Genomic DNA, 27,927 nt, shown 5'->3' with positions numbered 1-27,927 from the left:
AAGGAACAAAAGATTTCACACCACTGAAAAACCTGAAGCAAATGAATATTGACCAAACTATTTCAAGGCCTTCTGTAATTGTCACTACACTTTGCTGATTTTTACAATTTATCTACAAGATTTTGTTTCAAAATTTTTCATACATCATCTCTACTTTGTCACTGCCAAACTGCTCAGAGCCAATAATTAAGCATTCAGTTTGCTATGAAACATGACTCAAAAGTACATTCAAAACATACAGCCTGAAACAAAACAAAGCCATTATAAACAACAGATCCCCTGGTTTTTATTGAAAAAAAAATGTTCATTTTTGGAAAAAATGTACAAAAAACCTGCAGACACACTCTGAAGGTCTCATTTGACAAGGATACAATCTGGGAATGAGTTCTCTGATGGAAGCAATCTTGAAAAACCAGTTTAAGCAAGTTTCTTTAGCTGTATCGTTAACACTCTCTGGAGAAAAGTTATCTGGGAAAAAAACCAACCCAGAAATAGTTACATTCTTTCTGGAAACAAGTTACTTTTCATGTTAGGTTTAAAACTGTATTCTCTTTCCATTCATTATGAAATTAAGTGCACAATTATAAACTAGGCACTATATTTGTTTCTCAGCTCTCTTGAGCAGCAGTCAGAGCTGAGTACATAGCAAGAAAAGGTAACAAGCTTGTAGCAAAAAACATTTCAGAGCCTGAATTCAAACACTTGGAGTTCATCTCAGAGCCTGAGAAATCCAACCTCTGCCTCTGCTTTTACAAAATCAGAAATTGTAAAAAAAGAAAGCACAGATAATCTGTAACAAACACATGTATATAAATCTATAATGACTAGAGAAGATACAAAAGAGATTTAAGCACTCAAATTGTTTCTTTTAAAAGGCTAATACAGATTTTAAATAATACTGTTACAAGAAATAGGAAAGACTGAAATGGACAGAAACATGGAACACACCGTCCTACAAACTCCTTGTGAAACCCTTTAAAACAGCAGAGCTCCCCCACTCCTTCCTCCACAAAAAAGTTTCCAATTTCCAGCAGGAGAGAAGCCACGTTAGAACCTCCTGCACTCAGTATCTTTCTCATCATGGAGCTCAGCTCTGATCAAACTTGCTTTCACTTGGTTCCCAAGGGACAAGCTCAGAGGTTGGCCTGAAATCCCCAAAGGTTCACATGCACAGTCAGCACAGCACAGATTTTCCTTCTCCCTTCCACTTTTAGAGCTGCTTGGGAAGTTCCCAATGCCTCTGGCAGCTGCACAGCTGCAGCAGCAGCTCAGCTCTCCAGAGCTGCCCAGAAATTGGGATGTGCTATGGGAACTGCCTGCCTTCCTCAATAAGAGCAGTTTGTCACATTTGCAAAAAACAAGTTTATCTTAACTATTTTCTCTAGGTTAATCTCAAATGTAAGTATTCATTGGTTTCAAGTTTACAGCTCCAATCCTGTGGATTTAACTAATGGTACTGCCAAATACAGAATGTTTCATCTTGCAAGGATGTGCATTTAATGCACTCCAAATTGCAAGGAAAAGCCTGTTTTCCATGGAATGTTTCAATGTCTGGCTAAAGAGGTTCTTCCACCTGAAACATCAAAATCAATTTTTACATTGTGTTGGAACTTCAACTGAAAAAAGCAAAAGGGCTCGAGTCAGAAAGATTATGCAAGGAGCAGCCTGCTGCTACTTCCAAAATTCTTATTTTATTGCAGCAAAACCATCAAGTTTCCAGTGTAGCAACATCTATTTACCAAAAACTGAGACTCTCAGCTTTGTTGCATTTCTAGCACTGACTTTGAAGTGTAGTACTTTCAGAAGACAGCATAGGCTAAGACAAGAAAGGAAAAAAAAACTTTGCCTTTATCTAATTTGGCCATTCCTGTTTAATTCTCCCTCTCCCTAATAAACTTGTATTGGAGAATTTACACCATTCTTTGTGATTTCAAGCCTCAGGAAGACCCAGTTTATATTTAGTAACAGCAGAGCCATGACCACAATATCTTGGATATATCCTTCAAATTAAATCCTGCATGAACACTGTGAATAGTGGAAGCTGAAATAAATAGATTTTCCTCTGTTAAAAACTAAAAGCTACTAGATTCAAATCAGAACCTTTTTTCTGTAGGAAATAGAGAAGCAGTGGCCCTGTTTAACCTTTCTCAAGGTTGGACATGATTTTTTTCTGAGCACAGCAGAAACAAGCACAAAGTTACCTGGCAGAGAGACTCTGTTATCCACACACATTGACAGGATTCTTTCATACACCAGTTTCCCTGGTTAAAAAAAAAAAAAAAAATTGAATTTAAAAAAATCTAAACAAATAAGCAAACTGTAAAACACAAAATGTTGGTCCAAAGGTTCCCTTTCCAACACACAATGAAATTAGATGGAAAAAACTTCCTAGAACACTGATATTTTGCTGCCCTCTAGTGAGGCTGAAATGCTCACTGTGATTTTTCTCACTCCAAAAACATTCTGTGGCTCCTTTAAGAGCAGAGGTAACACTCAGGTCAGATTTCTCCCAGGCCAGGAAAGGACAGCTGGTGTCCTGACTTTGCTGAGTTTGGATATTTTGTTATCTCCAGCAGCTTTCAGCAGGCAGGAAGGAGCACAACCTTGAGAAACAATTAGATCTCTGTCCCAGCATATCCTGCTGGCACCACAACACCCTGCAACTCTGAATTCCACTGCAAATCTTTTCCATAACATGGCAAAAAAAAAAAATAAAAGAGGCACATGAAGTGGATGATGATGTCACTTACAAGTTTATAAAATGTATTAAGAAATAACAGTAACTACATTCTGATCATTTCATAGTCCTGATTCATCCAAAGAAAACTTTGACTTCTATTATACACATACAAAAATAATGAAATATTGAGTCAAAAGGCTGCCAAAATCCAAAACATTTTTATAATGAGAGTGTGTTTCAAATTTCAAATTGCAGAGATCAGGAATTTTCTTAACATTTTCTTCTAGATATTTACTAATACAAAAAGCACACAACCACAAAATGAAATATTTTTATCTTAGGGACTTTGCTCTTAGGAGATTTTTTACAATTGTATACCATGTTTACCATTGGTGTCCAAACATTTATGTTGGAAATATTCCATGTTAAAACTAAAAGTCATTTTAGCCCTTTTTGGATAACTTTGCTGATTTCTAACATTACAATAAAAATTAATCTTATTAACAACTGAGTAGTAACTGTGGCACAGTAGATACTTACCAAAAGTATCAAGGATATCTGTAATTAAAACAAATTTACTTGGATAAAACTGGATTACTGTAGTGTCTGAAAGAAGCTTAGAACACTAGAAGGAGAAAAAAAGAAAACAAAAAAAACATTTTTAGAAACCAACTTTTGTTTTTTTGTATTTTACTCCAGGAAAACTGGAATGGATGAATATCCACAGATGGAAAGGGCAAATATGAACTGTGAAGCCAAAAGCACAAGGACACCAAACATAACAGACCATGGTGCTTGCTGTAATTTTCAGGTTCATCATTTCCAGAGCTGGTTTTCCTTTATACAGAGTCATCTACTATGCAGAGTTTCAGCTGACCATGAAGATCTGTTCTCCCAGATACAGCAATAAAAGAATTTCTCTAAAATCACTTTTTTTAAGGATGCTATTCCATTTTTCACCATCTCTCTAAGCATCCATATCAAACACAAAATGTAATATAGATGAAATCATTAAACAATTTTAGAAGTGTAGCTAATGAGCTTTGCAATGCATTTTTGCTCACATAACTAGCTCAAACATTGTGGAAACAGGCTGAGCCTCATTCAGCTCCAGGGAGGACTCTGAAATCCATCAGCACCCACTGGGACACAACCTGATCATGGCATTTGGATACACAGGTGGCTGGTACAAAGTCACATCTGAAAATCTATCACCCACCTAGTTCTACTCTCATTGGGTGTTCAGGCCAGGAAGGAACAGGTCCATTGACTGAATTCAAAATACACACTGAGGAATGAAGATATTTCTAAGGGGTTTCATTAAGCCATACTTCGTTTTCCAAGATTATACTTGGGTAAAAAACTTTGGTAGAAGGTTACTCACAAAAAAAAAACAAACCAAAAAAACAAAAAACAAAAAAATTTCTACCAAAATAAAAAGAAAACAGGTGAATGACTGACTAGGGAGAGAAATCCACTTTTTCCTTGCTTAAGCCAAATGTGTCCTTTGGTCCCAAGGCTCCTCTGGTCTCTAAGACTGAAAATATTTTCTATGAGTTCCATCCTTTCTCTCTCCTTCACCAGGAGACAGTTCTGCAACCTCAGTGGAATAAATAAAGTTTAAACTTTTGTTACATTCCAAAAATCCAAGAAGCAATTCAATACCTCACAAGACTGCTCTGTTTAAAGAAGGAAATCATAACATTTGAACATGTTTAAACCAGGGACACGTTTATTTTTTTTTGTTTTGCTCATCAAGGTAACTTAAGAGTGCACCAGAAAGACAGGTGGGAGCATTCTCATCCTACAAGCAAAGCAGAATCTTCCCTGCTGTGTGGACAGTCAGTCACCTTCAAAGAAAGATAATTAATTAGCTGTTTAGGACCTACACATAGCACAAACAGCTAATTACCACTTTTCTTAGAGCTCACACACATAATCAACTTACTTCAGCTTACCCTAAGCAGCTTAGCATACTCCATCTTGACAAGTAAAGTACCTTCCAAAAAGGCACTTGAGGAATCATAAAATTGCTTAGGTTGGAAAAGATTTTCAAGACTGTTGAGTCCAACCTTTAATCCATCCCTGCCAATATCACCAATAAAAAAAAATCCCCAAGTGCCATATCTACACATCTTTTAAATACCTCCAAGGATGGTGATGCCACCACTGCCCAAGGCAAACTGCTCCAGGGTTTGAGAACCCTTTTGGTGAAGAAATTTTCCTAACTAGAAGCCAAACTCACTCCTCCTACTGCATACCAACCAGTCAGTGATGATAATGACAGACTGCACATAATCACAGCCTGAGCCAAGAGAAATGTTCAGTTCTTTCAGAGCATACAGCACTCTGCAGGAAGAAGCTTAACAAGTAAAGTTCAGTGAGAGTTCTACCCTATCCTGCTTTATAACTACAGAATTATTATCCTTTATGAAACCTTTAAATTCATTAATTACACAAGTATTTCATTCTTAGCCAATCTTTCCATTAGTGATAAGCATCTGCAGCATTAAGTGCTAAGTGAACAACACTTTAGCAGAGATAAATACATTCAACATTGGTATCACTTTCCTAAAAGGAAGCACTGGATTCCATGCTAGAAACTCATTTATTTCAAAATAGTTTGTGAACCAGCTGCAAAGGAACATATGAAAGTATCAGTGCATAGATTATCACATATATATATATATATTTATTTATAAAGCATTGTAAGTAGAGTACATCCCTGCTGCTTTGCTTCTCATCCCAAGACTATATTCACACTTCACAATCCTATATATGGATTTTTTTTTAAATAACAATAATAGTGCTGATTTCATTGTATTACAACAGTACATTAGTCACCTTAGGTCACATATAATTGCTTGATCTCACTTCATTAATGTTTCATTTCCTTCTTTGTCTTTACCACAATTTAAGATGAAATTCCCAACTTTATATAACCCCACTGGATGACTATGAGCATTACATCAGTTTTACAGTTTTAAGGCTGGCATTATCTCATCTGTCCTCTGCTGTACTCTGCCTCTGGCCTTTTTTAAAGGCCAAGCCAAACACAAGAGCATTTAACTGTCCTATTTCCCCATGCCCTCCTCAAAGCACATCACCCCAAATGACCCAGAGGAAGACTGTGGACAAGTTTTCAAACAAACAAACAAAAACAAACCTCATACACACAATTTAAAAAATCTGGGGCTGTTTTGGCAGCTTGCTAGGGTCCTAAATCCCTTTCTACTAAATTTGGGTGGGTAAAATGCTGATGTTCAAAAAAGCCATTCTGGTATTATTTGTAGAGAGAAAGGGGCTGAAGGGGAAGAGGACAGGAAAGGAAATTACATGTCCTACAAAGAGCTGATTATTGCTACATGCTATTTGTTCTGTCCTTAAGCAGGTAAAATTTCCACATCTGTCATTTGGTGACTCATGCAGAATTCCATCCCACATAACCTAGTCAAAACCAATAAGTAACAACAAAGCTGAAAATCCAACTGTTGTCAGAAGCCATAAAACTCTGGAAGAAATGTGTTTCAGAGAAGAACTGAAAATAATAGAAAAACAGCAGAAACCCTTTTTTTTCCCAAGAAGGAAACTAGACAAGTTATATCACCAAACTCTGTTCTGCAGACAAAAAAAAGCCATAAAACTGACCTGGATGACTATTTTCAGAGCTTTTACTTTCTGATCAGAGGACCATGCATCCTTTAAAGACTGGTTCAGTTCTTCAATTCTGTTCATGTAATCCTGCTGAGTCAAATTCAACAGCTCCTTCTGTGATCCCTGGCAAGAAAACACAAACCCACTTAAGAAGAGCAGGAGGGAAGGAAGGAGAGTGTTGTACTATGGACTCAAATCACTGTGTTGTGGGGGAGAATCCTATAAAATTTACTACAACTTCCCTTCAGGTCTTTGGAAAGTAGGTAATGAAACATCTCACCTTTGCACAGTAAAATACTGCAGCTTGAGAAATAAATTCAGTGCTCAGCATTTCTATCAAGCTCATAATTGTAATTTAAATTAAAGTCAGGTAGACACATGCAGCTTCTGCAACAGGGGCAACCAGAATTAGCAGATGTTAAGACTATGGGGCTCCACAAAGTTTTACAGCAGTGAGAAGGTAAATCAACAGCAATAGATCAGGTGAATTTTTAAATCACAATTTCTAGTCATACAAAAATATGATTCTGCCCAAATCCTGTAGCAACAAGGATTAAAATTACTAAAGAATTCCCACAGAAAGTACATATTTCTCTAAATACTGCATTTGCAGAATCAGGACCTTTTCAAAAGGTTTCACAAATGATTTTTATTTCATAAATTCCTTTCACTATTATAATGATGCTGTAATTTCACCAGAAAATTTTCTCACTTCTTCCAGATCATCCAGTTCTTCTAACCTTGTCCTGACTTTTTCAGAAACAGCTGAACCAGTAGTTGTGGCTTTTCCTGCAAAGAAATACAGATTAAAGTTTATTTAACATTTAAACACTGGGACTTGTGAAGAAAAACAAACCTGAAGGAGCCTGGCATGGACCAGTCAGCTTCAGTGCATTCACTCTGAACACAGGCAATGACAAGTAAGCAAAATTGAACATAAATGGACTTTCCTGCAAGTTTAACTGGTAAGAAAATAATCACCAGATAAAACCATGGGGTAATTAAGGACAGAAAAGCTCTGTGGAGGTCTGTGTCCAACTATCCTCCTCAAAGCAAGTCCAGTTCTGAAGTTAAAACAGTTGCACAGGGTTATACCCAATCAATTTAACAATATCTAAGGATACAGATGTCACACTCTGCCTGAACTGCCAGTTTCAATGTTTAACCATTCCCATTGCAAAAAAGTATTTTATATTTTTGCAGATGCTGAAATGCTGCACATTTATTCATATATAAAAATCCTGATGTACTATGCTGTGATTACTTAGCCCAGATTCTCTTTGCTGGAAAACATGATAAAATATTTAACATTTGGGGTTTTTTAAAACACCCAGCATACAAATGAAATCACTTCACTTTCATGTAAAGAGAATAACTGAATAAGTTCCCAAAGGACTTGTTTGCTTTCCTTCCAGCTAGCAGAAGAGTTGATAAATATGATCCTCAAAACATCATTGCTCAGTTTAAACAGAAGAAAGTTTTAAGCTACAGTGGAAGGCATAGAAGTGAAATAATAAATTCATTACCCACAGGAATAAAAGGCAAGGTGGTTGGGTGGCTTGTTTTCAATAATTATTTGAAACTAACATCCAGATGTCTTATCCACAAAAAATCAAGGACCATGATGTCAGAATGGGGGAGGCAGGAAAACACTTTTTAACTATTTTTGACCACAAACCTGTCACTGCACCCTGCCTCAAACAAACTCTGCTACTGGCAAAGAAAGTGCTCACCTTTTTCAGATCCCATGTACAGATTCTGAGAGGAAGCAGAAAGAGCAGATTGTTAAAAAACATGCACTCACCAGCATTCCAAGAATGCATAAGGTCATTACACTGCTAATTAATCCTCCAATCATTTATAAGTAGTCACAAGACCCAAAGTTATTTGCATTGTTACAAAAAGACAAAATATCAAAATATTTGGACTCAGCTCTAGAACAATCTTTACAAGTGAGAGCTTGTGATTCAGTTTTCTCCAACACTAAAATTGACATTTAGAGGACCAGCATTTACCCATGAAAGAATTATAAAACAGCAACATCCAAAATCCATTAAAGATCTAGTACAAATTAAAAAAAAAACTGGCACCACCACTTACAATAGAAAGCTTCTCTGTTGTTGTGTATCTGGCAAGGATTTCACCACGTTTGCCTGACCATGGTTCAAAGTCACTTCCCACTGCTGAGCTCTCATCTTTATCCCTTTTCCTCCGTGCACCATCCTGTGACAGGAGTGCAAAAGTTAAACACAGATCTGGGAAAAGAAGAGAAGGCTGAGAAAGGTTAATTTAATGTTTCAAGGGCTAGCTGATCCTTTCAAAAGCTACTATAATTTTTTAAGATCCTTATTTACATAAATATGTCAACATATACAAGATAAGACTAGGTAAACAAAAGAGAATATTCTATTAATATGGCATATTTCTCCTATGAACTTCTTCACTGGTGAGACACTACATCCCAAAGTTACCATGGGAGGAGCAGTAGTCACAGGATCTGCAGCTGCTGCAAACAATGACAAGGGATCAGTGCCATCCAACACACTGCTCAGAGGGTCCAGCATGGAACTGGAGGAAGAGGAGGAGGTAGAAGAAGTACTTCCCTTCCTGGACATCTTCTTTGTCTTGGATTCAGTAACCTAAAGAAAAAGTTCAGAACTGTTAAACAAAAAGGTTTTCTCTTCCCTCACTTCTCTTTAATAGATCATCAGAATACATGCTACATAAATTGTGCTGTGGCAATGAAAGCAAGGAAACATCAAACTCTTTGGAGTGAGCATCAGCAGTTAAACTGCAGCCCCTCCTTGTCCCTGAATCTGGAGGCACTCACTCTTCAGTAGTATTTCCACTGCTTTTTTTTTTTTTTCCTTTCTTCCTGCCAATTCTAGGTCCACAAAATTGTAAGAATAACCACTCTGAATATCTTTCTAGTACTCCTCCTCCTTTTATTAAGTCTGTCCCTGTTCTCCAAATTCTTTCTTGCTATTTAATGCCAGTTTCATCTTTACTTTTCTTGTCCAACACCCAAGGCTGGAACTTCAAATCCATACCTCAGGTCACTCTCCTCTCTCCCTACCAACCTTCCTGAGCAGAAGCTGCTGCACATTTATCATTCATTAGTGGATAACTCATCTCTTTGAAGCTGGATTTTTTTTCTGTACATCTTTAAAAGCCTCTTATACATCAAAGAAATTATAAATGTTTTAAAGTACTCAGCTGACTTGAAGCTCACCCAAAACCAAACCTTACATCAAGCAATTATGCAGGTCATTTGTAATGCAACAATTTGATTTTAAATTTATCCATTATTCAGCACTTAATGCAACCAAGAAAACCTACAAGTTGGAGGTGCTGTATTTGTTAGGAAACTGCTTCTGACACATAACACCAGCAAACCCCTTTAAAGGGCAAAAAGAATAAACCTTGATGCCTCTAAAACAGGCCACCAGCACAGAAAGCAACTTCACAAGTACCATCACCAACCTCAAAACCTTTTAATTTTAAAGGAACAAATGCAAAAATAGGAGCACAGTCTGAATTCAGATTCATTTTCCAAAAGCCCCAAGAAAAACTCACTGTAATGGGTTTCAGTGGATGGTAATCACCAAAATCCAAGGGCACAGATTCCAGCTTGCACACTTCAGATTCTGACACATAGTTCCTCACTCTTGCATGCCTTAAAGAGTGAAGGGAAAGTATATATACATAAAAATAAGCACATACTAAAAGAGAAGCATAGCTTACATCTGTACAGATGTACAAAGGAGCCAGGTATATAAAATGGAAGAGTGTCCCTTTACAACACTACACATATATTGGTATTGGTAATACAATGAGCCACATCCCATAATGACTGTACTGATTATCTGGGTATTAAACATAAAAACAGAACAATTTCTCTAGATATTTATGCATAGCTGTTACAAAAATGTATTGCAGATCTATGCTTTAAATAACTTTATATATTTTCTACTACTCTAATTAATTTAATTACTTAAAATTTGTTTCATTTCAACAACTCTTCAGCACCAACAGGTGCTATTTTTTTCCTCATATGCAGATGGATGACTATGCAGACAATAAATCTGCAAAACAACTTTTTAGCATTAACACTGCTGAAAAATAGCTAGGGCTCTGCTAAACCCCATAGCACATGGAATATCTTCCATAGATTAGAGAATAGCACGATGGAAACACTGGTTATTTCCCCATGGCCACTCCTCCATCAGTGTTACCAGACTTTACATAGGCCATTACCTCATTGCTCATAAAAATCAACTTTTCAGGATCTGTGCTGCTCTTTGCTTGTGTTTGTTACAGCAAGAGTGCCTCTTTTATCCTTTCTGTAGCAAACACAGCGCAATTCCGTGTGCCGCGCTCCGCAGAGGCTCGGCAGGGGCTGTTATCGGTGTCACCCTCAGGATTCTCCCACAGTCCCCTCAGGCCGAACTGCCCGAGCCCCGCATTTCCCCCTCTGGCACATCGGCGGCTGTCACCGCCTCAGCCCCTGCCGAGCCCGCAGCCCCCCGAGCCCGCAGCCCCCCGAGCCTCAGGGGGAACGGGCGCTTCCCGCCGCCGCCGCCTCACCAGGGGAACGCCGCCATCTTGCGCCCGGTCACATGACCGCGCCTTCCTCCCCCCCCCCCCAGCGCGGGAAACGCCTGAGGGCGGGCGCGGACAGAGTAAAGAGTTAATGCTCGGTAAAGAGTGAAAGAGTTTATTGTGCACAACGCCGTAAGTAAAAAGCGAGACCGGTGAAAATGAAACAAAGTACAAAAATAAATAGGCTTTTGTAATGGTATCACAATTCCACACAAAATTAAAAGATAAATATGTATAAATACAAAACAGCAAGTACAAAACCAAATTCTGGCACTTGTCAAGAGAAAGGCCACATCAAAGTTAAAAAAAAAAACAAAAATCAAAAAAAAAACCCTTGTGCTATAATGCTTTATTACACACTGGAAACATGCTTGAAGAACAAGAGGTTTAGATGTGAAACCCTAAGAGAAGGGAAACATTCATTTCTACTAACACACTAAACCTATCTGTGCATCAACATATTGCCTATGCTAATAATAAACACAGCACATTAAAAACATTAAAAACATCAATCATTAGTGCTGCTGTACCAACAGCACCTTTTGTCATCTTTCACAGAGGTGACTCTTGTCACTAAACTCTTCCCCTCACGAGATGTTTTCACTGCTAAGGAAAGCTGGGAACTAAAACTCAGCTTTGGTAGCCAGCAGGTGAAGGAACTTGGCCCGGCCATTTTCTGTATTACAGAGATTTTAAAGCACCACAGTGTTTTTATGAGGGAGGCAGGTGCAAACACCATCAGGGCCTCTGGCCCCAGGCTCTCCAACAAACTGAGTCTCATTCTCCAAGCTGCTAATTTGTAATTTAGACACACTCAGAACAGCTCCAGGAGCTGCAGAGCAGCCTTGGTGACAGGTAAAAGCCACAGGCTGGTGCCACAGTCAAGCCAATCCACTGTCCCCATCCCATCATTAATGTTCCTCTTTCATGCTAATTACCTCAATGAAATTTTCAGTTAGTGTTTTTTCTCTTACATTCATGTCAGCACATCACAAATTTACATTCTGGCAGTCGTTATGCAAATCTGCAATGCTCAAAGATTATACACTCAGGCTTTTCTCCCTTTTTTCATTTCATACCTCAAATTCATTAAAAGGAGGAGAAATATGCTCTCCTCAAATTGATGGACAATATCCATGTTGGAAGACTAAGGTAAAATATGACCATGATCTTTTAATATTAAATATTCATAAATATGAAAGTGTTGGGATTTGGTAGATATTCCCCACCTCCAGAAATCATGACTTCAGTACAAGTACAGAAGATAACCTGCTCAGAAAAACTGCAAGTGTCATCTGTTAAATGTAACATATCTGAATTACTATTCCAGACTGAAATAACTATTTAAGTCTGAAATGGTAAAACAGTTCAAATCTTACCATCTGAAGGTTTTGTAGGCTATACATATCTCTATATTGGACAGATGTTGTTTCCATAAAAAAATGCAGTAGACAGCAGGGCAATAAAATCCCAGGGCTCTTTCTGTGATTTGATCTACCACACATATAAATGCACATTTTTGGTTTGGTCAGTGTAAGTATGCCCAGCACTGAATCTGGACCAAGTCTGTTCAGCTCAGCAGAAATGCAAAACATTTGGAAAAAAGCCTTTAGTACAGAAATTGAGTTAACCTCATTCCTACAAAAGTACATTCCAAACAGCTACTGACAAATTCACTGACTTGAAGGCTCACCTCTGTTCAAGTTAAGTTTGGGGTTTTTTCACATTTAGCTGCTTCAATTTCATGGTATGAAACTAAATACATACCCATGACTTATGGTGGCACTCAAACACAGAAATTGCAATTTGGGTAATGCAAAAAGAATGTGTCAGACACTAGAATTAGAAAAGTGTGAAAAAGACACAAATTACCTTCATGTTGCCCTGTGGCAGTCTTTAAATAAACAAGATTATGAACCTTTTATATATTAAGATTAGTCTGTACACAAGTTCTAACATGCAATTCTCCCACAGGCATTAGAGCTTCAAAGCAATTTCAATATGATTGTGTTAATGTGTCATCTGAAAATGACAAAGGTTTATAATGTCTAAATATACATATATGTAAAGAAGATGCAACATTAAAAATCAGTGCTGAGAATGCCATCATTGAAACACAGCCATTTTATCCCAGTGAATGCTGTCTTCTTAAATTGTCACAACATTTGGCTTCTTTCTTTGGGTTCTTCCTGCATATGCTCCTAAAAATAAATAGGAACTATATTACAATTAATAGTAATGGGTTTTGAAACAGGATTATCCAATAAAAATAGCTGAAAAAATAGGACAATTTTTTTAAAGCAGTAATATGCATTCAGTGACTACTTTTAAATGACAGTTTTCATAATGCTACACCCCAAAAGCCTCATGAAAACTACCTATAAGTTTAAAAGTAATGACAAGTATTGCCTTACTTGATAACTATTCTATTTTCTTTTCTGCTACTCTAAAACAACTACAACCACAATTCAGAAATTTTTAAAAGAACTATTGTATAACCAAGATAGATGAAATGGCTGATAAGTTTAACTATGCCATGTATTACTTTTAAACAAATTATCAATTAAAAATATTAGACAAGTTGAATACTTAAGATAACTCTTTCCTTTTGTCAGATTAATTGAAAAAAGAGACAGCTGTAGGCTCCAATATGTCAATAAGACAACCAGAATTGGAAGTGCAGTATGAAAATCATCAGGCAGAGCCCTTATAAAAGGAAGGATGCTTAAGTACAAAACTAATAAATAAACAAGTCTTTCCAGAGGGAACAAGTACATACATACAAATATTTTAAAATCCATATTATACTATGCATGGCACAAGTATCCTCCAGCACTGCAGGCTCCTAAGGAGTAGCACAACTCAGCATTCCTTAGGTTCAAGCAATTATCAAAAAGTGCAGCAGAGTGAGCAAACATTTCCATAAAGCAGTGAAAATCACATCACAGGGAGCAGAGCAGTGGGAATGGAAGACAGCCATGGAAGAGAAATGAGCAGCAGGCATAGATGAAGGTGACAAAGGAGTGCCAGTCCTTTTTAGGCTCTTTGGCCACTGTTGCTCAGAGCTGCAGTTACTCCCAGGTGTGAGGGCTTTGAGCAGCACAGCCACAGCAGCTTTGGCAATGCTCAGAGCCCTCACTCCCAACAGGCTCCCAGTACACAAACCCATTCTCAGTGGCCCAGCTGGGATCTCACAGGACAGCCAGGCTGACAGACATGGTGCTTCTCTAGTGATTAACACTCCTTAACTCACCTGAAGTGTCCTCCAAGTTATGTACAAGTAACAGCACATTACAGTGATGGCATGAGTGTGAAAAATCCCACAGCAATCTAGACTAAGCAATTGCAAAGGCAAATTTGTATAAAACCACTGACAGATCTGAAAAAATGATCACCTATCCTTTTCCACCCACTGAGGAGTCTGAAACTGTCCTTCCTGTCCTTTCAGTATGCTCCATTTCAAGATGTGTGTACAGAACTAAGAACCAAATGACATGAAGATTCTAATCCAAGTCTATTTTGACTACTATCAATTTCTCAACAGTTCCAGTGAATACATCTGGTGATTTTTTTTGTGACTGAGCATCTGGTAAGTGAAAGCAAATGAGCTGTGCAGCACATTCTGTTTACTGTGTTTATAGCATTTGGATGGTGCAGTCACCAGCACAGGTTGGTTTAAGAGATAGGTTAGACTTAAGGCATAGCAAAGCAGGTGCACAGGGGAAGAAAAACAAAATACTGCCAATTTATTGTTTCTAGATACTAGTAACTTATTTACTATAAGATCCAAGCACCAATTTTCTACAGACCTGAAACAGTCTTGTAAGACACTCTGCTCCCTGAGGCCTTCCTTCTATTTTGCTCAACCCCATTCACTGAGGTCTTAGGGGTTCTAATTAAATATAAAAGAGTTAATGAGTCACTTGCAACAAAAGTTGAAAGGCTGTATAAAAAAATATAGACACTATCAAAATGTGTTTGGCATGAAAGCATTTTTACAATGTCCCACAGAGCCTCTTCCTGAGCACCTGTACAGTTCCTATTGACATTATTATGGATCATATAGATACATAAAGGAGAACATGTCCCCACTAACAGACTGAACAACTCTATTCAAGAAACTGATTTAGTTTAGATACCATGGCATTACAGTCTACATATAAAAATACACATATGTCATTAAGTGGACACAAAGCTTCATGGGATGAATGTTACAAATAGAAATGCTGGAACAGTGTAAATGAAGACAATACACCAGAGTATGACAGCAATAAATATTTTCCTGCAGTATAAGGTGGAATAAAGCTTCATCACTCTCTCAAAATACTGAGAGAAGTAATTATTTTCATTCTGAACAACAGTTGTATTATTATGTGTAAATATTATCCACCAATCACTGTTCTTGCCCTTAGTTCCATCTTTAGGCTAGAAACATGCTGTGCTCTTACCCTTGTCTGCAAAGCAGCCTGTGAACAGGGGCATTCTGTCCTTGGTTTGGTTGAAGAATGCTGTTAAAACACAAACTTTTATTAGGGCTTTTTCCCTTGAAAAAGAAAAGTCTCTCAAGAAATACAAAATTATGCATCATGCTTTGAATAACAAATTCAGAGAGGCTAACAGATTTTGTAATGCAAATGACATGTAGGCAAAGTGGCTGGAATTAAAATTGCAGAATAGGATTGCTACTTCCACTATTTAAAACAAAGAAATAAAAAAGCACACACAGAGATGTCCCTCAGCAGTGCCTTAGGGTCCCAGCCATTGATGAGAAATAGAGAAAAAGGGCTGAATTGCTTAGAGCAGTCCTTGAAGGCTGAACTGTATGAGTAGAGAGCATCATGTCTTCAAAGCTTCTGGGCAAGCATGGGATAAAATCTGTTTTTAAGAGATGCCAGGCATCTGACTTTTAATATGAGATAAATGTGCAGACAGGCCTCATAAGAGAGCAGCTGTTGTCTGCCTGAACAACATGTAGTGAACACTGTAACTTCTGTGATCTGAGCAAACAATCAGTCAAGGAACAAAGCCTTCCTCACAATAGAAAGCCACTTCTTTTCTGACAGCTTCCTAAAGATAAGCATTATCAATAATTCCACTGCAAAGTAAAGGATATTAGGGAAAGTAGTAGTGCCAAATTGAAGCTTAGTAGTGCATCTCAGAGAAAAACCTTAACCTAAGACTTAAAGCCATAAATAAATAACTTCTGAAGATAAAATTTCAGAAGTGACTCTGAAGAAAACATATCTTTCCTAACTTACAGTGAGCTAATAAACCCTTTGCTTGGGTCATGGTAAATCAGATTTCATTAATTTTTATGATAATAGTAGCAGGAATTGAGCTGATCAATGGCAAACCAACAGTACAGATCACAGAATCCATCACTGTAAGAAAGTTTCTTAAAAGCATTTTAATTCAAGTAACCATCACCCACCGGTTTTCAGGAGTTTTTTGTTTTATAATTATTTTTTTACTTGGTATTCCCATTTCTGTAGCCCTAGAGAAACAAAAGTATTGAAACATATTTCAATTAGCAAATCATCATCTAGGTCTTGAACAGAAAAACTCAGAGAAAGCCTCCAAGAGGAATTACAGCTCCACATTACACCTACACACAGTGCCAGAGCAGCCCTAAAGATGATCACTTCAGTGCAACAACTGCCCACCCTGTTGCAAGGTAATTACCATTCCCCAAAAAACTTTGCCAGAGATACTCTAGCAAATGTCTCTAGTGCTAGGCACTTTAGATCATCTTGGGGCACTTTTTGCAGTTTGCAAAATCAACCATAAACTAAGCATCCACCACTGCATTTTAGTGTAAATTCCTAACTTAGAACAAATATTTTTCTCCTTACAAACAAGAAGTCTCTCAGAAGTTAGAGCACATGCAATTAGCAAGGCATCACACACCTGGAAAGCTTTTTACTCATTTTTCCTAGCAGAGATGTCAGTTTGCAATGAAACTGTTATTCCAGAAACTTCTCCTCACTATTTCCCTATGTCTCCTAGTCCTTCTGTTGAACTCCTTCCACCAACCCTCCCCACCCAAGGGAGAGCTGCACATACTTCATGTACTTTTTCCTGTCCAGAGATTTCTGTGTAGCTGTGGAAAGCGTCACTCGCTCTCTTGGGCTCTTCACTTTATCCTACAAAGAGGACACAGAAGAAAATTACCTCCAAAACCATAATTAAAAATTTAGATTTCAGAAACATTGTACAAGGTGAGGAATAATCTCTTAAATGCATACTGAAACCCTTAAAGAGTTTACATTCCCTGTAAACAACACACCATTTGCCTGAGCATCTTCTCCTTACGAACTTCACGGTCGTGACGCAGAATATTCATTCTCTCCATTGGCTCCATGGTGAAAAAGATGTCATGGATGTCATACAGAGCAGCTCGCAGCTGGGAAGAAAGAATTACTATGTTAATAAAATATTCAATCAAGCTCACCTGCCCATGGTTTTGAGCATCATCATTTTTTGCTTTTAATCTAAACAAAATACGTCATAATTCTGAAAACCGTTTTTTGAAATCAAATGATTTTGTGTCAAGCAAAAACTGGAATCTTCTCTTCTTTAAACGTTTTGCTCTAAACATAGCCACTCTCAGTGTTTTATGTATTTATATTACAAAAGCACAATAGCCAGGAAAGACAAAAAAAAGGTTTCAATTGTGTCACCTGAGCCATTACTCTTTCATGAAGGGATGCATCTTGTGCTGACACACTTCCTCTTTTCAATGGGGCTTCAGACTGAAAGTTTTTTATGAACTCCATAGTATCCTGGGAAAGATGGGAAAATAAGAATAAGCACCAGGTGTAACACTTCATACCAAAGCAATCATTACAAACAGTACACACAGCAAACAGATTCTTTGTTTGACTTGGACCTTATGACACTAAATGTTCATGTGCAGCCCCAAAATCTTCTGAGCAGAAAATGCAAAATGTCATCTGTCAATGGAAGACAGGAACAAAAACAAACAGGAGAAAAAGCTGCCTATTACAAAAAAAGCTGATCTTACTTTTACAGTTTGCTTAAGGTGTTTCAGTTTTTCTGTCTGCAGGAGTCTACGAGTGAGAAATCCCTTTGCCACTGCAGTGATCTTGTCAAACTTCATTTGTATCTCTGGACTGAACACCTTAAAAAAAATTCAAAACTTTTTATAAAAAAACAAGAATTATGAATTATTTATCAAATAACATCCAAGTGACATTTTCAAGTAAGAAAAAAAGTGTTGATAAAGCTTTGACTGAGCTCAGCCACTATAATTTGGCAGAAGCAATATATTGCCATATGATTATTTTGTTTATATGAATAAGAAAAATAACCTACACAGGTTCCTTATGTAATCAAAGTTAACACAGGAACTCATATTAAAATTTTCTGTTACCAGTGCCTTACAAAAACATGATGGCCTTTAAAGATAAAATCTTTTTTTCCCCTTACCTGAGTCCACCTAGTTTTGATCCTGTTACTTGGCCTGCACACTGAGGTTTTTATAATTCCACTACCTGATGGTCCCCAGAGATAGAAGGAAGTTTCACTTGTTGAAGAGAAGGTGCTGGGTGTTGTATGAGCAAAACCTGCACAGAAAGCAGAACACACAGCTCAACACACACTGCTGCCACTGAAATAATGCCTGTGTCTGTGGACACCCTCAGCTCAGGGGCCACAGCTTTGTCTACAAGGTCACTTACAGAAAACAAGCAAGCTGAATGTTTCTGATTGATTTCCATGCAAAATTTGATAAATAGAGGACAGAACAAAACATTTCACATTGTTCTGGAACAGGTGAGAGGTACTGCTTTGCAGTCAGGAACCCTTGGCAGAGCCCCTCAAAACCTTCCACACAAAAGTGACCACCTGGCCCAGCCCTGTGCAGCTACTTGGCAGGAGGACAATCCTTCTGGGACATGATGCAAACCCACATCCTCATCCTTGATCAAAGGAGGTTATTCTGAGCTTGTTTTCCTTGGATGTGCCCTAAAACAGTCACATAACAAACACAGTACATGGAAGTGTTCAAGGATGGCTGAACCTGTGCCAAGTGCCAGTGACACAGAGATGCAGCAGACTGTTTGACAACTGCTGTCCCCAGCTGGGGCAGCACCCCTGTGCCCAGAGCAGCCCTAGGGCAGGAACACTGCACTTATCCACACAGTGGGGCAGCTGCTCCAGGCAGCCACTGCACAACAAATGATATCACAACACTTCATCTACATTCCTCCCTCCCAGTTTTACCAATGCTGGTGGAGTTTGTGTTGTGGACTGTCTCCAGCTGAGACTGCACACTTTCCAGCAAGCCACTTTCACTTTTTTTCCTCCACTCCAACTCCATCCTACTGTTAATATTCACTTTGGAAATTTCTATTTCTGTTGTAGTAACCTTCTTTCCTTTCAATTTTCTCTCCTGCTCTTCCAGTTCCTACAAAAGGAAGATTCAACCATGAGACTATTTTTCTAACTCTGCAAAGCAACAGAATATACATTCAAACCCAATTGCTTCCTGACAAATTTCCATACAACACAAAACCTTTGATTAGAATTTTTCCTGTTGACCTTACCTTCTGCAATTTCTCCTGTTCTCTCTCTTGTTCAGCTATCAGAATTGACAGTTGTTGTGCATGCTGCTCTTCAAGTCTCTTTCTCATTTCTTCAAAGGCCAGCATTTTAGTTTTTAAAATATCTTCTGAGGAAATGCATAACATAGAATCAAGGATTAAATATCTTCTATATGATCTTTGCCAGAGACATCCATCCATTATCAGAGGTAATTTGCATCATCAGTAAAAATTTAAAAAGATGTCTCTGATATCAGGTTTCCTTGATATCAAGTTCCCATTATGTATTGCACAGAACCCCATCATTTACTAGTCCTTCAAAATATTTGCATGTTTGTATTTGTGAACTGAACTTGTGAATGGAACAGCAGTAACACCAAAAGTCTACATTAAAACAGGGAGATGGAAAATACAGCTCTAAGAATTGTTACACTTGCTGGAGTGAATTAACATTATTCATGCCACTTCAGCCTCATTTAGTAGAGACACATGCAGAAGTAACAGAGCCTTGAATTTGAAGAAAATACCTATTTTTTTTAATTTACATGGGCTATTTTTTCTTTTAGCAGTATTATTTAAACTGCACGGCATAGACAATTTTCTTAGTAAAACTAAATTCCAACTTCTAGATTGAAATGGGAAATCAGTATTTGTGAAGTCAAATTAGAGAAATGAGGCTTCTGAAATGAAACACCAATGACTAATGATCATTGGGGTTCTTTCTAAAAGATTTATAAACTCAGAAGTAACCCTCAAGCACAGGAAATCTTTTACCTTTTGCCATGTTTTCAAGGACTGCATTCTTGGTAATGTAAACTGATCCCACAGGATATTTCTGCTCTTGCAACCACTGCTGCTCTTGTTCCTGTTCCATTCCAACTCCTATAACACAGGAACTGTTTTCTTTTTGGCAGTTGTCAGTGTCCAAATCAAGTCTCCGTTTGACCTTTTCAAAGCTTTCTGGGAACTGCTCATTTGCTGAGGAAACACTTGGAGTATTATCCATCTGCTGTCGGATATTCTTGCTCTGCATTAGAAGTGGAGATGGATTTTCCACGTCATAAGATTTATTGAGTTCCATTGGAGAGTTATATTTAGTGTTTTCTGGCCCAGTAGCTGGTTTCATTTCACTCCCAGCCAGGATCTTCTGTGTGACTGCAGACTGACTGGTGGCAAAGGGCTCAGTCCCTTTTGGAGGTGCCATAGCAGTGCTGCTCTCCAGTTTGCATGTCCCTCTGCTATGGTCCATCAGCAGCTGTGCCTCCCCCGTGGCTGGCACGGCTCCTCTGCTCTCCCAGAGCCCCAAGGAATGGCGTTTTGCTTTGCCAGCCCCATCACAGGGCCCTGAGCAGCTCCTGCTGACACCAGCAGCTCTGCCAGGGCAAACTGTGCTCAGGTCCACCATGAACTTGGGCACCGATTCAGACACGTTGTTTTTATCTGCAATATCTTGCATGATTAAATCCATTGCTCTACCCTTGCCTTTAGGACTTAACTCATAAGCATTGACAGGGTTGTTGATAATGATGTGTCCCATGGATAAAGGTCGTGGGCGCCGTCGGTGCATTTTTGGGCTCATGCTTGGCTCTGGGCTTGGCAGTTTGGCAAAAGAGCTTGTGAGGCTCCTGACAATGCCACTGTCACGCTCAAACACAGGATTCTTTTTCAGTTCCTCATCTGAATCTGAATCCACCAAAGGGGGTGTTCCAACTCTCACAGGTATGTCTACTTTAGAAAAACTGGATAAAGTGGATATAGTTGTGTTACTTGTATGAACAGAGGTGCCTTGGAGAAGGGCATTTGATTTATTAAGACTGGGTTTATCAAGTGTCTGAGCAGTGGAACTTCTGCCCATAAACTTTGCCCTCTCTTTCAGAGAGTCACTTGTTTTCACACCATCATTTTCTTTATCTGAATGACTCTCACTCGTACTCCTCTTTGAAGTGCTTTTTGAGGCACGCTTGCTTTGCTCTCTCTCTATGTATTCCCTAGACTTCTTGATCAGGTTCTGAAGACTCATTACACATGGATCTTGGACATCCTCATCTGATGGTGACCCCACTCGTCCCTCCTGCTTCTGCAGAGCATGAGAAGGGAGCTTGTTCCACACCTTGTCAGGAGATGCAGCCCTCGGGCACGGCGCCTCTCCCGAGAAGCAGCTCCCACGTGGCTTGGAGGAAACATTTTCTTCTGCTGCTTTAACTACTTCTGTCACACTTGATGCCACCTGCCCTGCAGTATCTGATGGTCTAAGGTCTGGTGTCTTTTTCAGGTCCATGGAACCATGTCTTTCAGGAGAATACACTGAACTGATATCTGATAGAGCTGTGAAGTCAGTCAAAGTCTTGGAAACCAAATCAGGGCAAGAACTCTCAGTCTCCAATGTGTTCATGTCACTCATGATAGATCCTTTCTTCATCTGCAAATTAAAATTTTTTAAAATGACAGATTTTCAATGAAATCTCAGAATCTCAAATTCCTGCAAACTTCACTTGAACTTAGAAAAAAATCTAAAAAACAACTTTATTTAAGTGAGAATTATGTGTTATTTCTAACCAGCATTTGTTTAAAAGGATTTTCATACTACAGTTATCCTACATCCTGTGCTCAGTTATTAAAAGGACACATTTGGGAAAAAAAGAAAACAACAAACTTACATTATTTTTGTATTGAACACACTTTCCTGGTCTGCTGGTCAAGCTGACTGTTGCCACACAAACTCAGTAAACAATGCAAACCACAAAGTGTTGTTTGCCACCTTGGTAACTTAATAAACTCAGTATTAACTGTTTAAGCAACAGTTTTATCTAAAGGCTGTATTACAATTGTTCCAAGGGCTTACAATAACTCCTTGATTAGATCTGTTTAGTAGTTTTTCTAATTAAAACCTCTACTAAATTCATCACTGAAGCAGCAAAGAAAAAGAATAGTTGCAGTAAAACTTTAAAGCACACAGCAGAATTTCAAGTTGTCGTGAAGGTAATTTCAATTCTATAATCATTAAGTTGAATATAGATTATTTTATGATTAAGCTAAATGTCTATAAGCAGTGATTTTCTGTCAATCTGAGAGGCAGCTTTGGGCTAACACTACCTGGACATTTTCTACAATCTCCTGAACACGATTCAATAGAGTTTTTTTCTGGGATTTCTGTTTCCTGGTCTCTAGCTCCAGTGCTTTCTCCTTATACTGCTGTATTTCCTTTTTCCTTTCAAGAGTGAGCTGCAAAACAGAGTGTAAGAAACATGGTTTATATCACTAAATGCAAATTGCAGTACAGAATTACAGAAATAAATTCAAAAGAAAAACAACAGAACAAAACAATTAGAAGAACAGAATTTTGTGCACCTGTTAAATGCCAACTTCTTCTCAACCAAATTTTTTAAGGGAAGGTGTATGAAATGCCTTCTTGGCACACATGCAAATGAACATGAATTTAAAACACAATTTATAAAATTTTCCATGAACATGATATGCTACGACATGAATCTGACAGGATTCAGACATTTTTTCTAAAAACCCTTACAATACTCATGCATTTGTAAATGAAAAATAAGACAATACATCCACAATTTATATTTGTATCATGATTTTTGGACACTGTTGTTAGAGACTCTCTCCATTTCTTCCCATTACAGAAACAAGGAATTCAGCTGCAGTATTGCAGGAACTCCAACAATCTTCACCTTAGTCTGTTTGCATTAGCACACAATGACTTAACATAATTGATGAGCCTGTGGAATACATTGGAGGAAAATGCAAACACATGCAAAAACAATTTCCTTAAAAGCTTTTTAGCTATCTCAGTATTTCTTATTCACATTTTTTTACACCATTAAACTAACTCACGTGTTCAGTATTTGAATTGTCAATATGATTTTACATGAAGCCCAGCAGTAACATCATTGAAAACTATCAACATTTGTGCTTCCCTTAGGAAGATAACTGCTAAAAAATTAAAGGAAATGTAATCAGCATGATGGGAAAAAAGGCCTTACCAGGGGGGAAAGCACAGGGACTCCATAGAATTGAATGAGAGACACATTTTTCTTCTCAACAGTCAAAGAGGTTTCTCCTTTTATTGCCTCTTCTTGGATTCTGGAAAGATGCTTCCTACAGAATATTTCATAGTCCTCCATCTTCATCTTATCTACACTGCAAAGAATAATAACATTATTGTCTCATGTACTTCCAACACCTCGAAGGGAAAACAGCATCACCACTAATTCTGGGTCTCCATGTTTTAGAAAAGCAAATTCTACATTAGAAAACTGAATTGAGTTTCTCTGCTTCCTATCGTTAACAAAGCATGCAAAACTCTTCTTTATTTTCCCCCCTATGAAAGGAGAATCTGCACATATGAGCAAAAATGATGATCACAAGTACACAGGGAAGAAAGCAAGCAAGACGAAACCTCTGAGATCTTCCACAACGAGACAGATCCTGTCAACTATCAAAAAAAACCCCCAAAAAAACAGCCCAAACAAAATTGCAGCCCAATTGGATTTTTTAAAAAAAGCCTTTACATGTTTAAGGGGCTGAGAGGAATTTGTGTCATGCTCCCGTGAGCTTTCACCTCAATACATCCCTGTATGACAGATGCCAATACTTACATCACAAAAAAATAAATTAAAAAATAAATATAAAAAATGCAGCCTTCTCTCCTTAAAAGCACACAAATATCTGAAATATCTGTCACTGCCGGTCCCCACCGCAGCGCCTGGCAAGGCCTGACAACGCTTTGTTCCCTCGCAAGCCGCTTCGGCCGATTCCTGCCCGCCCGCTCCGGGGCAGCGAGCGCGCCCCAGGCCGGGGCCGAGGCATCGCCCCGCGGGGTCCCGGCGCTCCCGGTACCGGCCCGGCCGCGGGCCCGTCCGGCGTCCCGGTACCTGCGCGGGGCTCGGAGCGGCGCCGCCGCAACCGCCGCACAACGGCCGGGCCGCCGCACTACGGGCCCCAGCGCGCCCCGCGCCGCGCAAACCAACAACAAAAAACTCCGTTCTATCCGCACCACGTTCCGTCGGGAGCAGTCCCCGTTTCCCTCAGTGCCCCATGTTCTGTCGGTAACATCCCAATTCCTTCCGTGCCCCATATTCTATGGGCAGCAGCCCGTTTCCCTCAGTGCCCCATGTTCTGTCGGTAACACCCCCCGCTCCCCTCAGCGCCCTCCCGCCGTTACCTGCGGCTGCTCGGGGCCCGGGCCCGCCCTCAGCGCTGATGGGGGGGGCCGGGCGGACGCTGCAGGCGCTGATTGGCTGCTGCTGCTGACAGTCGGGTGCTGATTGGCTGTGTGGCTGCAGCCGGTGCTGATTGATTGGCTGGCTGAGGCACGGCCGTCGCTGTCGGCCTGAGGAGAGGCGGCGGCGGCGGTTCCGGTGTGACCCCGGCCCGGCCCGGCCCGGCCCGGTTCGGCCCCGCCATGCTGTGCCACGGGGAGGGCCCGCTGGGCTGGCTGGCGGCGCTGCTGGCGCTGGCGCTGAGCCGCAGCCCGGCGCTGGCCTGCCTGCTGCCGGCCGGGCTCTACCTGGCGCTGCAGCTGCTGAGCCTGGAGCCCGCGGCGCCCCAGAGCGCGCAGCGCGTCCTGCGGCCCCGCGGCGCCGCCGCCCGCATCGCGCACCGCGGCGGAGCGCACGACGCGCCCGAGAACACGCTGGCGGCCATCCGACAGGTCAGCGCGGCCCGGGCCCGGTTCTGTGCCAGCGCCCGGGCCTCTGCCGCGAGTAACTGCGGCTGGAGGATGTGCGAGCAGCTGATCCTCCATCCCAAGGGAGCTTAGATCGCATCTGAATCCTGTTGGGGCTCTTATAGCGTGGTGCTGGTGGATGTTTCAGAGTGCAGCCATAATGAAATGTTTTGCATTAGCACACAGCAGCTCAGTAACAGGTTGTTTGTTTGTTTAAACTTTGAAGATCTGTGATGAGAATCCAAAGTTCGGGGGAAATCTGGTAGCAGGTTCAGTGTGTGCTGCCCTGCCATGACTTGGTGCTGCCTCATCTGTGTCAAATCTATAGAGCTGTCTCTCCTGCTGTGTATGTGATTTTTAAAATTGTTTTTTAAGGCAGCTGAGAATGGAGCAACGGGTGTGGAGCTGGATCTTGAATTCAGTGCAGATGGTGTCCCCATTCTCATGCACGATGACACGGTGGAAAGGACAACTGATGGGGCTGGGAGACTGCAGGACCTGACCTTTGAGGAAATCAGGAAGCTCAATCCATCTGCAAAACACAGGCTATGGTAAATGAACTATTCTGAAATTATGCTTTCAACAGTGGGAAAATAATTCTTGATGAACAAAATACTGATTTGATCTATCAATCTATTTTGATTACATTTTTTTAAATTTGAAACTTAGTCCTATATACTACTTCTAATTTGATTTTAGAGGCATGTGGGACTATATCCCCTTACCCATCAGTTCATTAGGAGCAGTGAAACAGAGTCAAGATAAACTGGCTTTCAAGGACAAAATCCACAGGCATCTAATGTGAAACAGGTCAATCTTTACATAAGCTTGTCTAAATTGACTGCAGGACACTGAAGGTGCTGGGATCTTCATGATCTGTCAGAACTAGCTAGAGGAATTACTTCTAAGATTCATTTTATTCACATGTGTTTCTTGACTGTGTTTTGGGGGTTCTACACATCAGGTTTGTGCTGTTGAAGAGGAGCTGTACAGATTTTGAGTGGTCTCACTGTGATCCTAGTGGGGAAGGATTTCCCTAGGGGAAAATATTTTTATACATTAGTAAGAATTTGATAGCAATGCAATTTCTGCAGTATCATGAGTCCATTTCAGAGGAAGAACTGTGTGCTCCTGGGACACTGCACTGGGGAATTGCAGAGCTTCAACCTGTGAGTGTGACAGAAGGAGAATTTTCCTGTCCCACTGGCAGGGTGATCACACAGTGGCAATTCCCCCAGGCAGTGGCTGCTGAGCAGCTGCTGTTCACTCAGGAATGAATGAACTGTCTCCTCCTCAGGAATGATTTATTGATGGGTGAAGCTGCTTCTGCTGACCCCTCAGCTTGTCTTGCCTGTTCTGCCAGGATCTGCATTTCTGGCTCAGGGCTGGCCAGTGCAGCAGCAGCAAGGCAGCAGTTGGGACTGAAAGTTTGCTGGTGGGGGTTGGGGAAGGAAGAGAAGAGCTGGGGTTGGTGTTTTGGGGTGGGACATGGGGCACTGGGTCCCACCTCCTGGACCAGAGCAGCAGCAAGCTGGGTTTGAATCAGCCCTGTGTGCTTGGCAGTGTGCAGGCCCATGTGTGTGCTGCATTCCAGGAGTTCTCCATTCCCACAGGAGCCAATTCCAAGATGAAAAGGTACCAACTCTGAGAGAAGCTGTTGTGGAGTCTATGCACCACAATCTTACAATCTATTTTGATGTCAAAGGCCATGCAAATCAGGTACTGCTCACTGCAGCATGAACCTCCCCTCACCCCTTCTGTGCATTTCTCACCTGCTGTTGTCCCTGTGGTATATTTTATATAAATTAGAGAAATGTTTTCCTTTAGCCTAGCAAAATATAGGAATAAATAATTTTCCTCTTGGTCGTACCAAAAAAATTGTGTCCACAACATATTTAGGGGAATTCAAACACTGAGAATCCTCATTGTTGTAAATAATGAACAGAAATTCTTTTGCAAAAAACCAAAATGTCATTTCTGTGTTAGTGCTATAAACAAGATGCTGTTTTTCTTCTTCTCCCTTTCTATTTCAATCTTGCAACACAACAGGGAAGTGTTTTTAAGATTGTTCTAAAATGACTTTGCAGTGTAAATTAAAGATGAGTGTATGTATAACATTTCTGTGTGTCTCTAATTGCAGGCAGTTGATGCCCTGAAACAAGTCTACCAAGAATTTCCACAGCTGTATAACAGCAGCATAGTCTGTTCTTTCATGCCAGATGTTGTTTATAAGGTGATGCTTCCTATAAGTTTATTTTTTATTTTTTTTAATTCTGTCTGGGAATTTCAGTATGGTATTAAACTCCCAGTCCCAGGTTACTTTTGGGCTGTTCAAATTCCTAAGGCTTTTAAAAACAAATGAAGCATAGTGCATAATCTTATTAGATTGCTCCACTCATTAAATGCAAATAGGGATCTACAGCAATTGCCTCCCTTCTGAAAGCAGTGCAGACAAATGTGCATTGCTCAAACCTCTTATTCTACATTACTCCTAAAACTCTTTCCTCATTCTTATTTGCAAGTCTACTTACTTTTTTTTTTTTCCCAGTGTATACATTGCTATGTAATTTCTTTAACATAATAGCTGGTGCTTATTCAGTATGATTTGAAAAAAACCCTATAATTTATCATAAACATCTTTCTAAAAGAGTTACAAAAGGATCTGGAGGAAAAGGCAGGAGGATTCTGGTAGAGTTGTAAATGCAAGCTGGGACTTTGTATGTAATCTCTCAAAAATTGTATTT

The 27,927-nt window shown here is 39.8% G+C and overlaps 3 protein-coding genes across 6 annotated transcripts in view; 1 reads left to right on the top strand and 2 right to left on the bottom strand.

Annotated features, from left to right (window-relative positions):
• The window catches only part of VPS35L (VPS35 endosomal protein sorting factor like), a 42,388-nt gene extending 31,378 nt beyond the window's left edge, over positions 1-11,010 (bottom strand). Inside the window, exons 1-10 of the mRNA XM_079320641.1 lie at positions 10,922-11,010; positions 9,911-10,010; positions 8,806-8,973; positions 8,435-8,557; positions 8,068-8,092; positions 7,047-7,123; positions 6,329-6,457; positions 3,221-3,305; positions 2,202-2,261; positions 372-468 (exon numbers count right to left, since the gene is read on the bottom strand). Coding sequence (XP_079176767.1) covers positions 372-468; positions 2,202-2,261; positions 3,221-3,305; positions 6,329-6,457; positions 7,047-7,123; positions 8,068-8,092; positions 8,435-8,557; positions 8,806-8,973; positions 9,911-10,010; positions 10,922-10,938 — 881 coding nt within the window. The 5' untranslated portion in view covers positions 10,939-11,010. The remainder of the gene's footprint in view (positions 1-371; positions 469-2,201; positions 2,262-3,220; positions 3,306-6,328; positions 6,458-7,046; positions 7,124-8,067; positions 8,093-8,434; positions 8,558-8,805; positions 8,974-9,910; positions 10,011-10,921) is intronic.
• A 21-nt stretch (positions 11,011-11,031) lies between these two features.
• On the bottom strand, positions 11,032-24,402 carry CCP110 (centriolar coiled-coil protein 110). Of its 2 annotated transcripts, XM_079320640.1 has the most exons (15): positions 24,114-24,402; positions 23,499-23,655; positions 22,594-22,722; positions 20,275-21,919; positions 19,504-19,628; positions 19,181-19,364; positions 18,386-18,522; positions 17,961-18,077; positions 17,617-17,718; positions 17,223-17,339; positions 17,000-17,079; positions 16,368-16,430; positions 15,385-15,444; positions 14,746-14,828; positions 11,032-13,137 (listed from the first exon to the last, which is right to left on the bottom strand). In XM_079320640.1, the coding sequence occupies exons 2-15, from the start codon at positions 23,643-23,645 to the stop codon at positions 13,085-13,087; spliced, it is 3,042 nt and encodes a 1,013-aa protein (XP_079176766.1). In that variant the 5' UTR covers positions 23,646-23,655; positions 24,114-24,402; the 3' UTR covers positions 11,032-13,084. The 2 variants fall into 2 exon arrangements, with proteins under 2 accessions (XP_079176766.1, XP_079176765.1); XM_079320639.1 differs by lacking the exon at positions 14,746-14,828 and having other exon boundaries at positions 24,114-24,235.
• Positions 24,403-24,873: 471 nt separating this feature from the next.
• GDE1 (glycerophosphodiester phosphodiesterase 1) overlaps positions 24,874-27,927 on the top strand; it is a 166,489-nt gene continuing 163,435 nt past the window's right edge. For 2 of the 3 annotated variants that reach the window (XM_079320659.1, XM_079320657.1), the window contains exons 1-4: positions 24,874-25,168; positions 25,559-25,734; positions 26,797-26,902; positions 27,324-27,416. In XM_079320659.1, the coding sequence (XP_079176785.1) occupies positions 24,920-25,168; positions 25,559-25,734; positions 26,797-26,902; positions 27,324-27,416 (624 nt within the window). In that variant the 5' untranslated portion in view covers positions 24,874-24,919. The remainder of the gene's footprint in view (positions 25,169-25,558; positions 25,735-26,796; positions 26,903-27,323; positions 27,417-27,927) is intronic. The other variant, XM_079320658.1, reaches the window with a different exon arrangement.

Source organism: Erithacus rubecula (assembly GCF_903797595.1).
Source record: "Erithacus rubecula genome assembly, chromosome: 17".
Taxonomy (NCBI): Eukaryota; Metazoa; Chordata; class Aves; order Passeriformes; family Muscicapidae; genus Erithacus; species Erithacus rubecula.
This window is presented reverse-complemented; position numbering and strand designations above follow the sequence as displayed.

Bases quoted from the DNA above. Each gene is read 5' to 3' on its own strand.
- CCP110 (XM_079320640.1), bottom strand. From the start codon at position 23,645: ATGAAGATGGAGGACTATGAAATATTCTGTAGGAAGCATCTTTCCAGA. The intron at 18,078-18,385 runs GTAAGGGGAAAA...ATTTTTTTTAAG, and splicing joins TCAAAACTAGGTGGACTCAG to GTGTTCAGTCCAGAGATACA. The intron at 17,340-17,616 runs GTGACACAATTG...CTTTCTTCCCAG, and splicing joins ATGAAAGAGTAATGGCTCAG to CTGCGAGCTGCTCTGTATGA.